The 20,655-nt window shown below is 44.1% G+C and overlaps 1 protein-coding gene and 1 long non-coding RNA gene across 8 annotated transcripts; both read left to right on the forward strand.

The window, feature by feature from the left end:
• The first annotated feature begins 1,450 nt into the window (after positions 1–1,450).
• LOC119691127 lies at positions 1,451–7,871 on the forward strand. 3 transcript variants are annotated; one of them, XR_007267755.1, is made up of 6 exons: positions 2,425–2,537; positions 3,276–3,599; positions 4,073–5,341; positions 5,759–6,097; positions 6,362–6,633; positions 6,716–7,871. It is a non-coding gene; the product is annotated as an uncharacterized LOC119691127 (long non-coding RNA). The 3 variants fall into 3 exon arrangements; XR_007267756.1 differs by lacking the exon at positions 2,425–2,537 and adding an exon at positions 1,451–1,465 and having other exon boundaries at positions 6,362–7,871; XR_007267754.1 differs by having other exon boundaries at positions 2,428–2,537; positions 6,362–7,871.
• A 1,761-nt stretch (positions 7,872–9,632) lies between these two features.
• On the forward strand, positions 9,633–20,580 carry LOC125488557 (nascent polypeptide-associated complex subunit alpha, muscle-specific form-like). 5 transcript variants are annotated; one of them, XM_048630162.1, is made up of 8 exons: positions 9,633–10,995; positions 11,067–11,155; positions 11,264–11,711; positions 11,852–12,472; positions 13,354–13,473; positions 13,598–13,657; positions 13,701–14,355; positions 14,540–14,729. In XM_048630162.1, the coding sequence occupies exons 1-8, from the start codon at positions 10,703–10,705 to the stop codon at positions 14,591–14,593; spliced, it is 2,340 nt and encodes a 779-aa protein (XP_048486119.1). In that variant the 5' UTR covers positions 9,633–10,702; the 3' UTR covers positions 14,594–14,729. The 5 variants fall into 5 exon arrangements, with proteins under 5 accessions (XP_048486119.1, XP_048486120.1, XP_048486118.1 ...); XM_048630163.1 differs by having other exon boundaries at positions 11,852–12,468; positions 13,353–13,473; XM_048630161.1 differs by lacking the exon at positions 13,354–13,473 and adding an exon at positions 14,888–20,580 and having other exon boundaries at positions 11,852–12,524; positions 13,598–14,355; positions 14,540–14,814.
• Positions 20,581–20,655: the final 75 nt, after the last annotated feature.

The raw sequence follows: 20,655 nt of genomic DNA on the forward strand, positions 1-20,655 counted from the left end.
GTAGGTACTTCGATGGAGTTTAAATGATTGTGCAGGCTCAGGTAGGTCAACACTAATGATCTATTCTACTTGTAGATACCTACAAGAACCATAATCAGAGTATTAAGTACCTACCTAGTTATTCCAAAAAATATAAGGAATATGTAGGTTGGTAATATTTTCATAGCCTCATATTACACGAAGTATCATTTAGTGCTAATGCTGCAAACATGATCGGCGTTTTGGGATATACCTACAATACAATACAATAAACTTCATTTGCACACCATAAAAAACTTAAATCTAACTTAAATAACAGAAATGCACAAATGGCGGTCTTATCGCTAAATCGATCACTTCCAGACAACCGGGATACCTATATCCTAGCATGAAGCGCAATGAGTAAGAATGACGTCACACCTATCAGGTAGGTATTAGCTATACCGGTACATATCTATGCCATTCGCATTCTCTGAAAATGAATCACTATCAAGATGAGCAATCAATCCTGTGAATCAAACAAAACTGTAAAGCAAAGATTTCGGAAAATTCACCGAAATATAAAGATAATATATACTTACCTAAAAAATATTTATGTTCTGGGTTAGTGAACTATCGTGTTTTACGATAAAGTTGGCACGTCCGACTGTTATTTTAAATAAACGGGACAAAAAGTCAACAAAGGTTATATTTGTGTAAGCCACGCCACATCTGTAAAGAAAGATTTTAAATAACTATATACAAATACGATCTCTTTCCTTTCCAGACATCCTTTGGATTGGTGGAAAATAAAGTGGTACATAGGTTCAGCGCATTTAGCTGCATAGCATTTTATTTTATTTATTTTATTTATTTATTTCACAAAATCCACAGCACATGTATCCAAAAATAATAATCCGTACAAAATATAGCTAACATTACTTCACTACTACGTTCCTAGATTATGTCTTTGTATAACGAACCAGTCCATTGGTTTCGTGGTTAAAAAATTTCTCTTTGACGTAATTTAAATGCAAGTTTTACAGTTTTGTAATCACCGCTTGTAAAACTAGATCATCTACCAATTATTTAGGAGGTCTGCCGAATATCATTTACTTAGATAACTACATAAAGTAGTAAATCCAGATAATAGAAAAGTTTAGACCTACCTAAGGTACCTATAGGTCCAAAGAAAATAGGTGGGCACCAATGTGGTTCGTTAAAAATGACCAAAAATTATTATAATTTCCAGGTCATTAGAGCATACTTGGCATAAGTAGGTACCTACTACTTATCAATGCTAAATTATGGTGCGTAAATGGCGTGACGGGTAATTATCAAGTGGTTAAGTTTCAAAGTTTTATTGAGTCTTTATCAATTCACAGCTGACTGGGTGCTATCGACCGGACGAACCGTGCGTGGGTCGGTGACGACCTATCAGTGGTCTTGAAATGTCCACAAAAGCCTAACTGTTGTACAAAATGACCTTATCGTGTCGATAATAAAGGTGAGTTCGGATTGTTTTAGCAGCATTTAATAAACGTGTGGCTGCGTAATCAATCCCTGATTCGCGCGCAATTCCGCCATCTTCTTTTATATTGTACTGATAACGTTCAAGCGATAATGAATCTTGTTTCAAAAGGAAAACGGAATTTTCCATGTTGTTAATTAAAATTATCAATGCCTAGGCTAGGCATTCAATAACAAAAACACCTGAGGAGTGGATTGTCCAAGCATGCAATGCTGTTCTTTTGTTTCATGTTTCATGAAATGTGTTGACACCACCGCGATGAGTATTTATAAAAACCTAAACAAACACTGAAATGCTGCGTAAAAACAATGCGTGACTTCAGAAGTTATCAGGAACAATAAAATACCTACAATAACATAATATCTACTTACGTGTTTGTTTAATAACTTAGGTACTTACCTACCTATCTACTATATTTAATAGTTTCCTTTCGCTGAATTCAAAGTACTTACTTACTTGCTAAATCCCACGAGACATGCCATTCTCACGACAAACCCAGCAACCTTGAATGGACAAAGGCAAATTCCTAGCAGACTTCAATGGCTACCTGATCGACCCTTCCACATTTTTTTACAATAAGGGGCAAAGTATAGGGGACCCAAGACGCTGCTTATTGTTATTTGTATTAGAACGGCTGCAAGGGCCCGGTAAAACCGTTAAGATGCACCTGGCCACTTTCTTATGCTAATCATGTCGTAAGGAATTCTTAACCCGGTGTTATAACGAACCTATAGGTAATGGCAATGATGATGTGATGGCAAATGCTGATCTGTGTAGTTAGATCCCATAGAAATGCATATATGCTTACTTAATCTCAGTATAATAACATCAATAGTTAATTACTTAACGGCCTTTTTGGATTTTAGTTTTAGCGAAATTTTCATATTGTCTATGAAACTATAATTTATGAAAAACTAAACTGACAGAATAAAGAAAAACATTGAAAAATATTTTAGTAAAAAATAATAATGTGTAAATCAACTGTGATTCCTATCTACATTTGACTTGCAAGTGATATTGCAATAAATTGCGAAATTGGGCACTAGAGGTACCTACCTACTTATAAGACTTCCTGTTAATGTTTCATTCTTTCATTAGTGCAGTAGAATAGATAGAATACCATTATCAGCATAGGTATGTAGTTAAAGAGGTTTTAAGATGCATTAAATAATACATGTCCCTATAACGATATCTTTCCAACGAGGCAGGCATGAGCAAAACATCTGTGCGTAGTAGCTATGTGGGTAAACATGCTTTGTCTGGGCTACAGTCAAAGCAAAATAGACTTTACTGCCTTACGGACATGATCTTTCTTTGTTATTGATCGCTATGAATGTTGGATATCCCCTCGTTTTGCGCACATCGACCTCCATACAACTGCGCATGACGCAGGCTGCAGGGCCGCTTGATAATTCACACCAGTAAAGTTAGTAAAATGACTTCATGATATGGATTGTTAATGTTAACTTCAATCATTGATTCGCTCATTCAATCTTTATGGTGATGAATGTATTTAATTTTATGGACTTATTATACTTGGTTAGGTTTCTGAGCGGGTTCATTTACATAGGTAGATTAGGTAGTAACGCGGTATTCAATTGCACTGAATTTAGCACTAAATATTAAAGTTAAAGTCCTCGCTTCTCAACTCAGACCGATTTATTCGTGCGTCTGTAAAGGCCTTAATAGTGCCTAAATACTAAAGTAATAGTATCATGGTTACTGGCTGGCTATAGATTTAGTTAAGTATTGTAAATAATTCTAATCGATATTTTCTTATTTTCAGATTAAATCGCAGATACCATAGACTAAGAATCGGTGAGACAATAGTTCGCATCGCATATCATTCATGTGAGTTACAAAACGACGCTACCGTGCGTGCTTTATCAAACGCGCCCTCCGTATTGATCGCCTATTTTCGCTCCGTGTGGCAGCGGCCATCTTGAAAAAGCGGCCGCCATACTGCCGCAATAGCGTGCGGTATAAAACCGGGGCGTGACGTCAGCGCGCCCTCAAAAGATCTCTCATCGTGGTGCAGTGAAGACGTGTGACCGTGTGACAAAATTAGTGCGTAGTTCTTCAAGTGACTCATTGGCCTGGTTGGATTCAGGTGTGTAATATTGTCCCATACAATATTTTCTGCATATTTCAATATGGGCTACAAATCCAACGACAAATCTGTCGTCGATTTCTGTGAAAGTAAAACCGAATCCCTCTCTAACTGGGTTCGGCAAGTCAAAACCAAATCTCTTAATGCCAGAATGAAGAAAAATAGAAATCTGAGGGTAATTGCCATCCTTAGCAACTCCCTTACCCGAGCTGAAAGTGAACTCGTGTGCAAACAAAGAGAACGTGCTAGAAAGTGGGCGCAAATGCAAGTCGATCTCGGATTGCGCAATCAGGAAGAAGAGGCCAGCAGACAAGAGAAAGAAAAAATCGATAGTCTATGGAATAATGATCTCAGCTCTCTAAATAACTTCTTCAAAGACCTAGATAATTTCAAAAGTGTTCAAGTGAGCTAGGTAACCTTAGGCAATTGTATTTTGAATCTGTGATATATGTAGGATATTTTCTAAATTACAGTCCCATTGCGTTTCGCGTGGGTCTGGGTTCGACCGACGGCCGCCATCTTGGTTGCCTTGTGGGCGCGGTCACACGCTGCTAGCTTCGAGTTGGGTTTGTAACGGTATCATACTTTTAGTTTTATTATTATTTTGTAACTTGTAAATAAGTCATGTTTCAATTTCAGTCTATTGCAAAGTAGTTTAATTGGAATTAAATTATTATTCATATTGAATAAGAAAATTGTATCATATGTTTAAGTATGAAAATAAACATAATTTTGAAAAAGTTGTTGTGTTTCTGAAACTTGTTTTGTCTGACTATGATTTCACCCTCAATAATGTCATTCCATGAGTCACCGCCGCCGCTCCGTGCCAAAGCATGGCTGCCGAGCAAGTTAGCAGCAGAGTAGCGGAGTTCCTGAGTGAAGACGAACGAGGTCGCAGCTCGCGCAGTTCCTGAGCGGAGTCGATCGGCCGCGGCGCAAGTCACTCGAGTCCCGGTTTTCAGGCCCTCACCTACTAGGTAACGGTTAGGTTGCGTCATGACTGTACACTGTTCTCTATACATTACTGGCCCGCACCCTGGCGGGCCCCTGCCTGTAATCATGTGTTTAGATCCCAGATTCCGCCGCTCTGACCTCGGCCAGGGCGGGCCTCGACCAGCCGCACGAAGGTTGACGTGACCTGTCGAGTGCGCTGCCACTTCACGGTCACCTCTGAATCAATCATGACTCAGCGTTTAGGAGGAAGTAAATGCATTTCTCGAACAGTCGGTGAGTCACATTCTCTGCTGAGTGTTTGACGTTGTAATCATTGCCTTTAATCTGAGATATTGACCTCATTTCAAAAATTATTTTTGATAATTTTGCTATTGTAAACAAGTCGAGGGACATTTCTGCGTAATAACATTGAAAACAGGTTCCCATAATTAGCAAATTAGCACAAGACAACGGCAGTTACTGATGTGACGAAACGGTCGGCGTGGGGCCGCCGCGCGCAGCTTTCACTAGAAACATCCACAACGAGGTCATGACGCAGGAAACTGCTACACCTGCCACTACTGAGGCCATTGCAAACTACCTTCGACAAGAGGGAAGCAGACTCTGGATCTAAACTAGCTACCTATGCACAGTCATTAAACACATGTGAGGGCTCATAAATCATCGCAAGCATTCAAATCCATCCCAACTGAACCTGCGTGAAACTTAGGAAACTATCTATAAATACAACCAAACGGAATAAAATGAGGAAATATAGGAAAATGAAGCGTGGACACTATAGAATACTGGTGAGTTGACTGATGCTCTGAATTGATGTTTCTTTTATTCTCATTGCTGTTATTTAGGTGCCCACATACCACTTACTTACCTTTCACCAACATTATTTAACCCATGGATATGCTGCCTATGTATAACACCACACCGTCACCGAATTAAATAGGTGCATATAAACTAAACTGACGGTCTGTTACTTATCCATGGGTATGATTTAATTCATAACAGTTAAATATACTTGGTGCAAGTCTCCTGTTCTTAAAAAATCTGAATGTATTTACCACGCGAAGTATCGGTACCTACTTTTTGTGGCTATGCATTCAAATTTTATAAACATATTCATTCCCCGAAAACTTTTTCTAAATAAAGGCATACTTCTAGATGTATTTTATTTGATCATATGACTGATGGATCGTTGTGCAATCTTACAGCTTGACGCAAACCTGGTGACTCGAGTGAACTAGCTGATTCTATGGGATTACAAGTTACGCCGTCTCGAACGGAACCAGTCAATATCCTGAACTACCCTGCGATAGACCTACAGATAAGTCTGTCTCCTAAACATGACAAGTAGAAACAATTCCTAAACCAACGTACGCTAACTATAACTAGGAAATGACCTATCACAGTCTAAATATGGCAACTGTAAGCAAAACCACTTGGGAGTTGAATCTGCTCGGATGTAATTTAATCTAGTATGCAGTCTGTCGATGAAGGGACGCTTCCTGCACATGGCAATTCTGCAACATGAAGGCTGAAACTATAAATAGGTAAGTTGTACTTGAATAGCAAAGGCATATAGGCAGGTAGTAATATTCATATTTTTTAAGAACTATTCAAAGTATCACAGAATGCCTTCTCTTTAAAATTACATCTGATAGTGATTCTGTCTTTCAAAGTTTGCTTCGTTAAGTATCTAACTACTTACATATTGAATAACCTTGATTGAAATTATTTTTAAAATGGTAAGGATGTAAGTAAAAAGCCTTTTTATTTATTTTAGGAATACCTATTCACAACATTAATTCTTTCAGATTGTACACTAAATAAAACTTGATGCACCTAAAGCCTCGGCAAATACGCTACAAAGTTTCAACTTTACTTAAGTAATTCAATGGAGCTCAAAAATATAATATTGATAGATAAAAAATATATAAGTACTTAATTAAATATCAAAGAAAATACCTACAAGCACACAAATATTTTCTAACTAAGTATAAGAAATCAAACAAGTAATATATGATGTATTTTTTATGATGTACCTACCCAACAACACGGTACAAGATTCGTCTTAAATTCTAAAAGGGTAAGCAACGAGAATTGTGATGACTTTGATAAGCATATCTATAAACTTTTCACATCAGTAATGTATATGCTTGTTATTTTAGATAACCAACTAAGCTGAAAATTCTTCTATCTGAAGAAAAGAAACCTGAGCTACTGTGTGGCATCACCTACAAAACTAACTAAATTACCTTTCAGAACCTCTGAAAAGAACTCAGAAAAACCAAAACTAAATAATCATTATAAAAGACTTGGGATACTAAAATGCACCTATAACTACTGACATAAATATGGAACCTATACGACAAAACTAAATGATATTGAAATGCCTGTCTTGAACTTAACCATTAGGGAATATTTTTGTTTGGGACTGTTCAACAGGACTGCAAGATTGAAACTACCTGCAAAGTGCTTTCGTGTCTTCTCATGTTTGAATAATCAAGTTTGCCGTACCTACCTACTTCATACGGTATCTGACTGAAGGTGAAGAAAGCCTTTCTAAGGTATTTTAGTGAATAACTTAAACAGTTATTTTTAGATCTGTCTCTTTATAATTTTTTGACTAATGGTGACCATAGCAGGTTCGATTCCTGCAATATAAGGTCGAATTGTTTGTTTTAAGTTTCCTTATTAGGAAACATATTGTTTAGATTTGTTTCTCAGGATGTTCTGTTGCTTCATGCCTGCATCTACTCGTAAGCAATGGCAGCCTTCAGGGTTGCATTCCAGCAGCTAGACCATGCTAGTTTTGGCCTTGTCTTCCTAATGGCGATATGGAAACGTTGATTTGTGGTACCTATCTTTTGCGTGAATTTTGTGGAGGTGGAAACTGACAGTCATTGAGGTTTTTATTTTTATTATGTTATAACATGAAAGTTTTTCATATTTCTAAGCATGCCTAGAAAATGGTCTCATAATTATATTATTTAGCTTTCGTACTTAGCAGTAGCTTGCTTTTAGTAGGTACTTTTACTTAATATGCGAAGTACCTACAAAACTCTGAATCTGAGTGTAAATCTAACGGTGGTCTATTTTTTGTTTTTCGTGTCTCTTTTTTATTCAGATGCAAGTTGTCAATGATTAATTTAGATAGCGTGACTGCCTGCCTGCTATATGTACAAGGAGAAGTTACCATGCGACCTATATGGACACTTCAGCATTTCTGAAAAGCAAAGGGCTGTGACGCCGGTATTATTTAAGTGTTTTATGAATAAACAGAAAACCAAAGTAATGAAATGACATGAGGTAAACAATTCAAATCAGTTATTTAAGGCGAATAATATTAAAAACTGAAACATACATTGCGCTGAAAACTGAAGCATACATTAACTGCAAATGCATTAGGAGTTAGGTTTATTTTGGATATGTGTTTTTATCTGTAGACAGATTCTGTGGTCGATTACCTCAACTGCGCAATCTGTCGCCGCTCCCGGGTCGCTGCCTCGTCACACCCAGTCAGAATACGGCTGCAGCCTCGCCTCAGTCCGTCGGTCAGGGCCTGCTGCCTGCCACAGCCCTCCTGCAGGCCACCAAGCTGCTGCCCTGTCTCAGCTTTCGCGACGGTTGCTGCCAGTCACAACCTGTCGCTGACCACTGCTGCCCCGCACAGTGCGTCCGGCCGGGGCCTGCTGCCATGTCACAGCCCAACTGTGACAACAGCTATCATGTGACCGCTGGCCGCTGCCTCGCCACGGCCAGCCCCGGAACCGGCCTGCTGCCTCGCGCGCGCCACGCTGCTGCCCTGCCACAGCTGGCACCGAGGCCAGGCCTACTGCCACAGCCGTGCAGTCACGACTGCTGCCGCACAGCCCCCAATAAACCGAACTATGGCCTGCCCAGCCGCAGCCATCGCATCGTGCCGCAACATGGTAAAACTGAACATTCTTTAATTTCAGTAATTATGATCCTAGTACCTTCATGGTAGTTGATTTCAAATGAGTTACGTTTCTTTAATTTATCTAACTGATGGAATATGGATGCATATTTGTGCAAGTCTATAGTGATTAAGCAAGGAGAATTGGAACTGGCTAAGTAACATCAAGCACTTGTAAACTGACCGCATAGGGGAGACCGGGGACAAAAGTAACAGCGGGTAGAAAGTAACAAAGACTCTGTGGACTTCCCCAATAGCCTTAACGTCCCAAGCGACAGCTGGTAGTCAGCATGCGATGCCCCCCGCGCATGATATGATTTTCCGCGCCCGTGCCGCGGTGCAAGGTTGTTTTAGTGAGCATTTCGTGATTTTACACACCAAAAGTAAGTTTTTTGGTGTTTATTCATTTAGTGTTTACGTAGAATTAAGATGCCAAGAACCATATGACTATTTGTTCATTGATTAATTATAAGATTGTCTGTAGCATGTCATAAATTGTTTTCGAATAACACGTGCTGTTTTAAAGTAATGTCACCTGATATTTCAAAAATGGGGATGGGTACAAAAGTAACAGCTCGCGGCAGGACAAAAGTAACGAATTACTTACGTAAGTTTGCCATGTGATATTATAATTTTTTATTTTTTGTTGTTTTGATTAGATATTTGTGTCATAATATTGTATATTATGGCACAAATAAAACAACTTCTTATCAGTTAGTCAGTTTAAATGATGGATCTCATTTACAGTTTATATTAAGAAGTTTTTTTTAGTTTTGTCAATAAGTCATAAGTTTTTTTTTGTTTCGATAGTTTTTTAAGAGGTTTTCTTAACTAAATAATTTGATTGTTTTTTTTGTTCTTTCTTTTGAATCGTATTTATAACATTGGGATGAATTTATGGGTTGTTACTTTCGACCCATGCCTTGTTACTTTCGTCCTGGCCATGGGGTCGAAAGTAACGATTTCCCTTTTTTTTTTGAGGCTTCAGAAATGCTAAAATTTGAGATGTATTAAGTAAAGTAATAATGGATATTTGTAGACTATATACGAAAGTTTTATGTGACTATATTTATTTTATCGTAAATGTTATTAATAACGAGAAATAAGACAGAATCTACAAACTGTTACTTTTGTCCCCGGTCTCCCCTACTTATGGCATAATACTATGTAGAAAGAAGTTGACTAATTCATGCATTTATCTTATTATATTCTAATAGACTGTAAGTACCTAACACTGCTTGCGCAGTATTTTTTGGATGTGTGCTCTTCTTTGTTGATAGCAGCCTGTCTTCATCGAATGGCATGTTGGTGGTAGTCAATGTTGGTGGTGTGCAAACCTACGCACCCTAAGTAGCCGTTAGTCCGGCCCACAGAACAGAGCACAATTAATAGAGGTACACCCTGCTAATTACAATAACCTTGAAGTTTGTATAATAACTACTTGGTCTGCATTATCACATCAGTCTCTAAGCGATTGCAATAGGCGCTATGTTTCTTAACGTGTGGCACAATGTGGTTTGGAATTGTTTAGCCTAGGTCTCTGCAACTTCCTGCCTGGGTTGTATACTACGCTGCCTGCCTCGCCAGAATAGCCGCTTCCATTAACGGTGTCGTGCTGCCGACTCTATGGCTGTTGTTCCTAGTTTAGACCTACATATGTGGTAACCATTTTTATTTTTACTAAACCAAAATCTCGTTGTTGTTTGATAAAAACAATCATAAAATCACTATAAGCCTGAGGTAGAACTCTTAATTACTGCATAAGTACGCACATTTACTAAATGTTGACCAAGACTTATTATGAATGACTTATAAGCAAAGTAGCCAGCATAGTTAAGCGTTACCAACTAAGACAATCGATCAAATCACCACTTTTTAGCATGACTGTGTAGGTAACAGTTTGTTGGATGTGTGTTTTTATCTGTTTTGCCAGAACTTGAAATTGATGGTGAAAGTACTTCTTGCTGAGTTGGAGTTTGGGGGCACCTAACAAAAAGCATTCCTGTTGCATCGGAAATTTTGCTTGGTATTATTTTTCGATATTTAACTTCATAGATATTAGATAATGCACATTATTAGATGTGATAATAATTTAATGCCTTAATTTCCTAACCATTTTTCGAACCAACAATACTGTTTAGCTAGGTATCACTGGTTGATCGATGTACGACGCTCGCCTGTCCTCTTCTGCCACATCATCACCAAGTCTCCACTCACTATGAGTGCTGGTCTGAGGGCCTGCTGCCTGCCACAGCCCTCCTGCAGGCCACCAAGCTGCTGCCCTGTCTCAGCTTGCGCGACGGTTGCTGCCAGTCACAACCTGTCGCTGACCACTGCTGCCCCGCACAGTGCGTCCGGCCGGGGCCTGCTGCCTTGTCACAGCCCCACGCATAGACCATTAAAGCTGCTGCCTTGTCACAGCTTAGGGCTCGGTTGCTGCCTTGTCACAACCGGCCCGGACTGGGGTTGCTGCCTTGTCACAGCCCCAGTCGCCGAGGCTCCACCGGCTGCCGACGCCTCCTGGCTCGCAGTCTCCGGCTGCCGACGCCTCCTGGCTCGCAGTCTACACCTGCTGCCGACGGCGACGCCTCCTGGCTCGCAGTCTCCACCAGCTGCCGACGCCTCCTGGCTCGCAGTCTCCGCCAGCTGCCGACGCCTCCTGGCTCGCAGTCTACGGGCCTCGCTCCGGCTACCGACGCCTCCTGGCTCGCAGTCACCGGCTGTCGACGCCTCCTGGCTCGCAGTCTCCACCTGCTGACGACGTCTCCTGGCTCGCAGCCTCCGCCAGCTGCCGACGCCTCCTGGCTCGCAGTCTCCGGCTGCCGACGCCTCCTGGCTCGCAGTCTCCGCCGGCTGCCGACGCCTCCTGGCTCGCAGTCTCCGGCTGCTGCCGACGCCTCCTGGCTCGCAGTCTCCGGCTGCCGACGCCTCCTCGCTCGCAGTCTCCGCCAGCTGCCGACGCCTCCTCGCTCGCAGTCTCCGGCTGCTGCCGACGCCTCCTGGCTCGCAGTCTCCGGCAGCCGACGCCTCCTGGCTCGCAGTCTCCGCCAGCTGCCGACGCCTCCTGGCTCGCAGTCTCCGGCTGCTGCCGACGCCTCCTGGCTCGCAGTCTTCGGCAGCCGACGCCTCCTGGCTCGCAGTCTCCGGCTGCCGACGCCTCCTGGCTCGCAGTCTCGTGGTCTTCCCGGGGCAGCAGAAGTTCGACGAGGCATTTTATTTTTCGTAAGGTATATACATATTTTGTGTTACATTAAAGCTATTATACAAAAATACTCAGTAAATAATAATTATTCCTCTTAAAGCATCTGTGTGTTTGTTTTGAAACACGTGGTCAACGGTGAGTTCACCTGATTTTGAATTCCCCAAGGATATCGGCGGCTTACACTTGGCAAATTCGAAGTCTCCTCGGCGCACTCAGTCTCCGCGGGCTGCCGACGCCTCCTGGCTCGCTGTCTCCGGCTGCCGACGCCTCCTGGCTCGCAGTCTACGGGCCTCGCTCCGGCTACCGACGCCTCCTGGCTCGCAGTCACCGGCTGTCGACGCCTCCTGGCTCGCAGTCTCCACCTGCTGACGACGTCTCCTGGCTCGCAGCCTCCGCCAGCTGCCGACGCCTCCTGGCTCGCAGTCTCCGGCTGCCGACGCCTCCTGGCTCGCAGTCTCCGCCGGCTGCCGACGCCTCCTGGCTCGCAGTCTCCGGCTGCTGCCGACGCCTCCTGGCTCGCAGTCTCCGGCTGCCGACGCCTCCTGGCTCGCAGTCTCCGCCAGCTGCCGACGCCTCCTCGCTCGCAGTCTCCGGCTGCTGCCGACGCCTCCTGGCTCGCAGTCTCCGGCAGCCGACGCCTCCTGGCTCGCAGTCTCCGCCAGCTGCCGACGCCTCCTGGCTCGCAGTCTCCGGCTGCTGCCGACGCCTCCTGGCTCGCAGTCTTCGGCAGCCGACGCCTCCTGGCTCGCAGTCTCCGGCTGCCGACGCCTCCTGGCTCGCAGTCTCGTGGTCTTCCCGGGGCAGCAGAAGTTCGACGAGGCATTTTATTTTTCGTAAGGTATATACATATTTTGTGTTACATTAAAGCTATTATACAAAAATACTCAGTAAATAATAATTATTCCTCTTAAAGCATCTGTGTGTTTGTTTTGAAACACGTGGTCAACGGTGAGTTCACCTGATTTTGAATTCCCCAAGGATATCGGCGGCTTACACTTGGCAAATTCGAAGTCTCCTCGGCGCACTCAGTCTCCGCGGGCTGCCGACGCCTCCTGGCTCGCTGTCTCCGGCTGCCGACGGCTCGAACCTCGCAGTCTTCAGGGCTACGGCTGTCGGCGGCTCCCGCCTCGCAGTCTCCTGAGCTCCGGCTGCGACGGCTCCCGCCTCGCAGTCTCCGGTCCAGCCCCGCAGTCTCCTCTCCTGCCACGCAGTCCTGGACTTCGGCTGCCGACGGTTCCCGCCTCGCAGTCTCCTGGGCTCTCTCCGGCTCCCGACGGCTCCTGCCTCGCAGTCTCCTGGGCTTTCTCCGGCTGCCGACGGCTCCCGCCTCGCAGTCTGCTGGGCTCTCTCCGGCTGCCGACGGCTCCCGCCTCGCAGTCTCCTGGGCTCTCTCCGGCTGCCGACGGCTCCCGCCTCGCAGTCTCCTGGGCTCTCTCCGGCTGCCGGCGGCTCCTGCCTCGCAGTCTTCGCCAGCTGCCGACGGTTCCCGCCTCGCAGTCTCCTCGCCTCCGGATGCCGACGGCTCCCGCCTCGCAGTCTCCTGGGCTCTCCGGCTGCCGACGGCTCCCGCCTCGCAGTCTCCTGGGCTCTCTCCGGCTGCCGACGGCTCCTGCCTCGCAGTCTTCGCCAGCTGCCGACGGTTCCCGCCTCGCAGTCTCCTGGGCTCTCTCCGGCTGCCGACGCCTCCTGGCTCGCAGTCTCCGCCAGCTGCCGACGCCTCCTGGCTCGCAGTCTCGTGGTCTTCCCGGGGCAGCAGAAGTTTGTCGAGGCATTTTATTTTTCGTAAGGTATATACATATTTTGTGTTAAATTAAAATATTCAGTAAATAATTATAATTCCTCTTCAAGCATCTGTGTTTGTTTTGAAACACGTGGTCAACGGTGAGTTCACCTGATTTTGAATTCCCCAAGGATATCGGCGGCTTGCACTTGGCAAATTCGAAGTCTCCTCGGCTCACTCAGTCTCCGGCAGCTGCCGACGGCTCCCGCCTCGAAGTCTCCTGGGCTCTCTCCGGCTGCCGACGGCTCCTGCCTCGCAGTCTTCGCCAGCTGCCGACGGTTCCCGCCTCGCAGTCTCCTGGGCTCTCTACGGCTGCCGACGGCTCCCGCCTCGCAGTCTCCTGGGCTCTCTCCGGCTGCCGACGGCTCCCGCCTCGCAGTCTCCTGGGCTCTCTCCGGCTGCCGACGGCTCCCGCCTCGCAGTCTCCTGGGCTCTCCCCGGCTGCCGACGGCTCCCGCCTCGCAGTCTCCTGGGCTCTCTCCGGCTGCCGACGGCTCCCGCCTCGCAGTCTCCCGGGCTCTCTCCGGATGCCGACGGCTCCTGCCTCGCAGTCTTCGCCAGCTGCCGACGGTTCCCGCCTCGCAGTCTCCTGGGCTCTCTCCGGCTGCCGACGGCTCCCGCCTCGCAGTCTCCTGGGCTCTCTCCGGCTGCCGACGGCTCCCGCCTCACAGTCTCCTGGGCTCTCTCCGGCTGCCGACGGCTCCCGCCTCGCAGTCTCCTGGGCTCTCTCCGGCTGCCGACGGCTCCCGCCTCGAAGTCTCCTGGGCTCTCTCCGGCTGCCGACGGCTCCCACCTTGCAGTCTCCTGGGCTCTCTCCGGTTGCCGCCGGCTCCCGCCTCGCAGGCTACTCAGTAGTTCATGCTCAACTATCAATTTGTCTTTATCCAAGGTATAGTAATATTTAATTTCCAATATAATATACATAATCATCGTTTTCCCCGGAAAGCTCTCGGCAGTCTCGCCTAAAACCCAACCATCTACATTACACATATACATTACCACCATGTCACTTTACTGAAATTGAAAGGAGCTTAAAGTTTTACGGTGAGTTGACCCGTTCTGGAATTCTCTAGGTTCTGCGGCTTCAGCTTGACAACACCTCGGCCATCCTCAGTGTTGCTTCGTAGTCTCCGGTCCTACTACACAGTCTACGGTCCTGCCACGCATTCTCCGGTCCTGCCACGCATTCTCCGGTCCTGCCACGCAGTCTCCACTCCTGCCACGCAGTCTACGGCCCTGCCACGCAGTCTCCACTCTTGCCACGCATTCTCCGGTCCTGCCACGCAGTCTCCACTCCTGCCACGCAGTCCCCATCCCTGCCAGGCAGTCTACGGCCCCGCAACGCAGTCTCCGGTGCTTCCACGGTCTCCACTCCGGTCCCGCCACGCAGTCTCCACTCCGGTCCTGCCACGCAGACTCCACTCCGGTCCTGCCACGCAGTCTCCACTCCGGTCCTGCCACGCAGTCTCCACTCCGGTCCTGCCACGCAGTCTCCGGTCCTGCCCCGCAGTCTCCACTCCGGTCCTGCCACGCAGTCTCCACTCCGGTCCTGCCCGGCAGTCTCCACTCCGGTCCTGCCCCGCAGTCTCCACTCCGGTCCTGCCACGCAGTCTCCACTCCGGTCCTGTCATGCAGTCTCCACTCCGGTCCTGCCACGCAGTCTCCACTCCGGTCCTGCCCGGCAGTCTCCACTCCGGTCCTGCCACGCAGTCTCCACTCCGGTCCTGCCACGCAGTCTCCACTCCGGTCCTGCCACGCAGTCTCCACTCCGGTCCTGTCATGCAGTCTCCACTCCGGTCCTGCCACGCTGTCTCCGGTCCTGCCGCACGAAGTTCTTCAGGGCCACTGTCTTCAGCCACGGAATGTAAGGTATCCCTGTGTAACCAATCGATATGTTCTGTTCATATTCTTACATGTGGAAGAGCCAGTCAGCGATGCGATCATCATGCTGATTCCTGAACTAAATGGAAACTTTTCGGTAACTTGAACGACAGTCGAGCAACGCGTAAGATTACTAAGATTATTTATGGCATAGCGTAGTAGGTAGGTCGTGTGCTTTATGCGTTAACCATACCTCTTACAGGAACCGACAAACGACTTGGTATGTAACGTCATTCTATTGAAAATGCGCATTTACTTGCCCACTAACTACGGTACATAATTTCTGGTTTGTTGTTTTCTTTGTGCACTTGTTTAGCTAGATGAGATTCGGATTTTATTCAGCCAGTAGCGAAGCTTGTGGATTGGATAGACATTTGAATGGAAACTGGCACAAGGATAATGTGGCGTGAGAAAAGCATAGAAGTAACGGAATGTGACTAGCAGCTATTGAATGGCACCACTCAATACTTTAAACACCATGGAACTAAACTACGCATGTGACTAGAATTCTAATAGTGCAAGGTGGTCTAAACCCAGGCTGCAATTATGTAAGTGCTTTTAGTTTTTTCTCTTTTTGATTGGGATGGTTTATTCGTGTTTAACTAAATACGTATATGTTATTGAATGCTATTTGGTGCGGCGTAATATTCTTACATTACAGACGAATTAGATACATCAAAATGTGAGTACTATCTTTGTGCAAAATTTAAGCAGTAGGTAGGTTTATATCATATTATTTTCAGACACCGATCGCATAGAGTAAGTGGCAATTTTATAGAATTTCTGATAATACCTACCTTTCTAACTCACAACGAGCATGTGAATAAGTATTTGTTAGTCGGTAATATTAGCGAATGTGTTATTATGCACAGCATGTTTCAGGCAGGTAGGGTTATACTATTTTTAAGTTCCAGGTACCAAAATAAACCTCGTGGATACGGCCAAGTCAAATTAAATTTACGTGATAAAACAAAAAACTGGTGTCGACCAATATTCAAAGGTGACATTAAATCAAAATAAAGTAGGGATAACTATGCTTGAATTACAGACAAAGCGAGTAGAACGAAAGGACAAACCGCTCTAATTTAAGTTACCGCACTACCCGACCCGAAAAGGTATCATATATTTTTTTCAGTCATATAGTGTATATGCAAATGCGTGATGCTGTCTATGAGACAGGTGGTAGGGTTTTAAATTATTTAAGTTTCAGACGTACATAGAAATCAACAGGGATCAGCGTAAAGCGAGATAATCTTAAGAGCGAAGGCGAAATACAAGGTACGGATCGTAATGCGTTGTTACAGAATCGTCAATTTCAAAAGATCCGTGGGTGTACAGACCACAAAGTTATGCCCTAAAACTATGATAAGTACCTACGTACTACGGAGGCTAAAGAATGGTAGGGGGTTTGACTATGCTTAATTTACAGGACAAAGCTGTTGTGAAAATGAGCTGCCTTATGATAAATGGCACTAGAACTACGGAGGCTAAAGAATGGTAGGGGGTTTGACTATGCTTAAGTTACAGGACAAAGCTGTTGTGAAAATGAGCTGCCTTATGATAAATGGCACTAGAACTACGGAGGCTAAAGAATGGTAGGGGGTTTGACTATGCTTAAGTTACAGGACAAAGCTGTTGTGAAAATGAGCTGCCTTATGATAAATGGCACTAGAACTACGGAGGCTAAAGAATGGTAGGGGGTTTGACTATGCTTAATTTACAGGACAAAGCTGTTGTGAAAATGAGCTGCCTTATGATAAATGGCACTAGAACTACGGAGGCTAAAGAATGGTAGGGGGTTTGACTATGCTTAAGTTACAGGACAAAGCTGTTGTGAAAATGAGCTGCCTTATGATAAATGGCACTAGAACTACGGAGGCTAAAGAATGGTAGGGGGTTTGACTATGCTTAAGTTACAGGACAAAGCTGTTGTGAAAATGAGCTGCCTTATGATAAATGGCACTAGAACTACGGAGGCTAAAGAATGGTAGGGGGTTTGACTATGCTTAAGTTACAGGACAAAGCTGTTGTGAAAATGAGCTGCCTTATGATAAATGGCACTAGAACTACGGAGGCTAAAGAATGGTAGGGGGTTTGACTATGCTTAAGTTACAGGACAAAGCTGTTGTGAAAATGAGCTGCCTTATGATAAATGGCACTAGAACTACGGAGGCTAAAGAATGGTAGGGGGTTTGACTATGCTTAAGTTACAGGACAAAGCTGTTGTGAAAATGAGCTGCCTTATGATAAATGGCACTAGAACTACGGAGGCTAAAGAATGGTAGGGGGTTTGACTATGCTTAAGTTACAGGACAAAGCTGTTGTGAAAATGAGCTGCCTTATGATAAATGGCACTAGAACTACGGAGGCTAAAGAATGGTAGGGGGTTTGACTATGCTTAATTTACAGGACAAAGCTGTTGTGAAAATGAGCTGCCTTATGATAAATGGCACTAGAACTACGGAGGCTAAAGAATGGTAGGGGGTTTGACTATGCTTAAGTTACAGGACAAAGCTGTTGTGAAAATGAGCTGCCTTATGATAAATGGCACTAGAACTACGGAGGCTAAAGAATGGTAGGGGGTTTGACTATGCTTAAGTTACAGGACAAAGCTGTTGTGAAAATGAGCTGCCTTATGATAAATGGCACTAGAACTACGGAGGCTAAAGAATGGTAGGGGGTTTGACTATGCTTAAGTTACAGGACAAAGCTGTTGTGAAAATGAGCTGCCTTATGATAAATGGCACTAGAACTACGGAGGCTAAAGAATGGTAGGGGGTTTGACTATGCTTAAGTTACAGGACAAAGCTGTTGTGAAAATGAGCTGCCTTATGATAAATGGCACTAGAACTACGGAGGCTAAAGAATGGTAGGGGGTTTGACTATGCTTAAGTTACAGGACAAAGCTGTTGTGAAAATGAGCTGCCTTATGATAAATGGCACTAGAACTACGGAGGCTAAAGAATGGTAGGGGGTTTGACTATGCTTAAGTTACAGGACAAAGCTGTTGTGAAAATGAGCTGCCTTATGATAAATGGCACTAGAAGTACCTATCTACCTGCCGAGAAAGGTATTGAATTTCGGATTGCATTGTTTGTTTGAATCAAGTTTTGCATGTAATATGTAGGTACACACACGCATTGACGTTATTTCTATGGAAAAGAGCGATGAACACGATAGGCGATGACTATGCTTGATTTACAGATAGCATGTAAAACTAAAAGAAGGTGGCAGCTGAACTAATTTCTACCATCGCATATGAGTCTGTGGAAAGGTACCGTAATTCGAATAGTTACATACGTATGTGCTGTATTGTTAACACTAGATAGATAGTTTGGTGCTAGATAACAATAATTAATACCTGAAGTGATAACTAATAACCAAAAGGTATATTTCCTAATAAGCTGATTAAACGAATGTGGTATGATGATGCATAGAATATGCAGACGCGTAGGGCATTACTATGCTTAAGTTTCAGGTATTACATAGAAAATCACCACGACAGTATTTATAGTTCAAGACCGAGAAACGACAGCGTAACCAACCAAAGGTACGAAAAATTGTGAAATAAGCGGAGCAGTAGGCATAACTATGCTTGACTTACAGAATAAGAAAGCGACCCGAGTTGCATCGAAAGCCAAACAGGAGTAATTTAAGTTATAATAATGTATCTATTAACGCCAGATAACAGGTATCGTACCTAGATCATAGAATATTTAAAATTATCGAGAGGATGGCGGTAGGGGTTTACAATATTTAAGTTTCAGGAGAACAAACAAATCACCGCTGATCAGGGTAGACCCAAGCAAATACAAGGTACGAAATTGTAATAACGTTGTTACAGAGCCTCCTTTTCAATGGATCCGCGAGTTGACAGAAACTATGTACATCAATTTATAAAAGTATCAAAAGCACGGATACCAAAGAACGGTAGGGCGATTGACTAATGCTTACGTTACAGGTTAAAGCTGTTATGAAAGTTACCTGCCTAAAGATAAGTGAACATTACAAGCACATGTCTGGAAAGGTAGAATTTTAGATTGCATTCAATTATCAAGTTCGGTTTTGCATGTAATGTGTACCCAGTGATGTTATGTCGATGGAGAAAAACGACGGCACGATAGGCCATTACTATGCTTGACTTACAGATAGTACCTACGTAAAATTTAGAGCATCGAGATCAAATCACAGTAGCAGCAGAATTAATTTCAACTACACTGTCGAAGCACATAGTAAAGGTATTGTAATGTATTCGGTAACTTTATCAACTTTATACATATAATGCTAGATGCAAATAACATGAAACATGGTGACGCAAATGAGTGGCCAAAGGTATGGAAGCTAATTTAAATAATTTCGAATGCGACGGGGACGGTAGGAGATTATTGTGCTTAAGTTACAGATACCTACATAAACGGCTACACGAAACGTACAAGTCAATCGTCAGAGGAGTTTACCATCTACATAAAATAAGACGGTATCGTACCCGATAAATTATCTAAGCGTTTGAAGGGCTGGAGGGGTTAACTGTGCATAAGTTTCAGGAATCAATAATGAGCAAAAGTCCTGCAAGGCGTGATCAGTATAAACCGACCGCTGAAAGGTAGTTGCAGATTATAATATTTATTTCAGTACCCCGTGATTGCTTGCTTTGGTTGTTTATGGCATGTACGATGACACGATTTGGCATTACGCACTAGTTATAACTTAGACCGAGTATTGAGAACTAATATAGCCACAACAAGAAAAGGTATTACCTACTTCCAATAAAATCTTACAGGATACCATGATGACATTGATCCATCTAAAATTTAGACAAACGAAAGGTAAATAAATAGTGCGAAGAAATATGAACGGCGTGTAATAAAAAATTGGATCTAACCGGTTGTTTCAGAAAAATCTAGATATATACCTACGTACGGAAGGAGTAGCAGTAACTTGCTAATGTGCATATAATGTAGAGATAAAATGCGCGAAAGAAGTTAGGAAAGACTATTGGAGTCACCTGTAGTTCTTTCAGATTTCTACTGAACTGTAAGTAAATAAAGGCACTTTTTGAACATTTCCGATCAACATGATCAATAAAATGGTAGTATAAAATCCCAACCAAGGACGGACCATGAAAATATGAATGGTATGGAATGTAATAGTTATTTCAGGATTGTTTGCCAACTGAGAAAAAAATTGTAAGTACCTAACATAATAAGGAATAAATAAGGAGAAAACAAAATCGCAGAAAGGTATGAAGTAGGCTCGAGTATTTTTTAAGTTTCCAGGAAACATAAATGCGCGGAACAAATAAATTTTC

Source organism: Plutella xylostella, chromosome 25, assembly GCF_932276165.1.
Source record: "Plutella xylostella chromosome 25, ilPluXylo3.1, whole genome shotgun sequence".
In the NCBI taxonomy this organism is placed as follows: domain Eukaryota; kingdom Metazoa; phylum Arthropoda; class Insecta; order Lepidoptera; family Plutellidae; genus Plutella; species Plutella xylostella.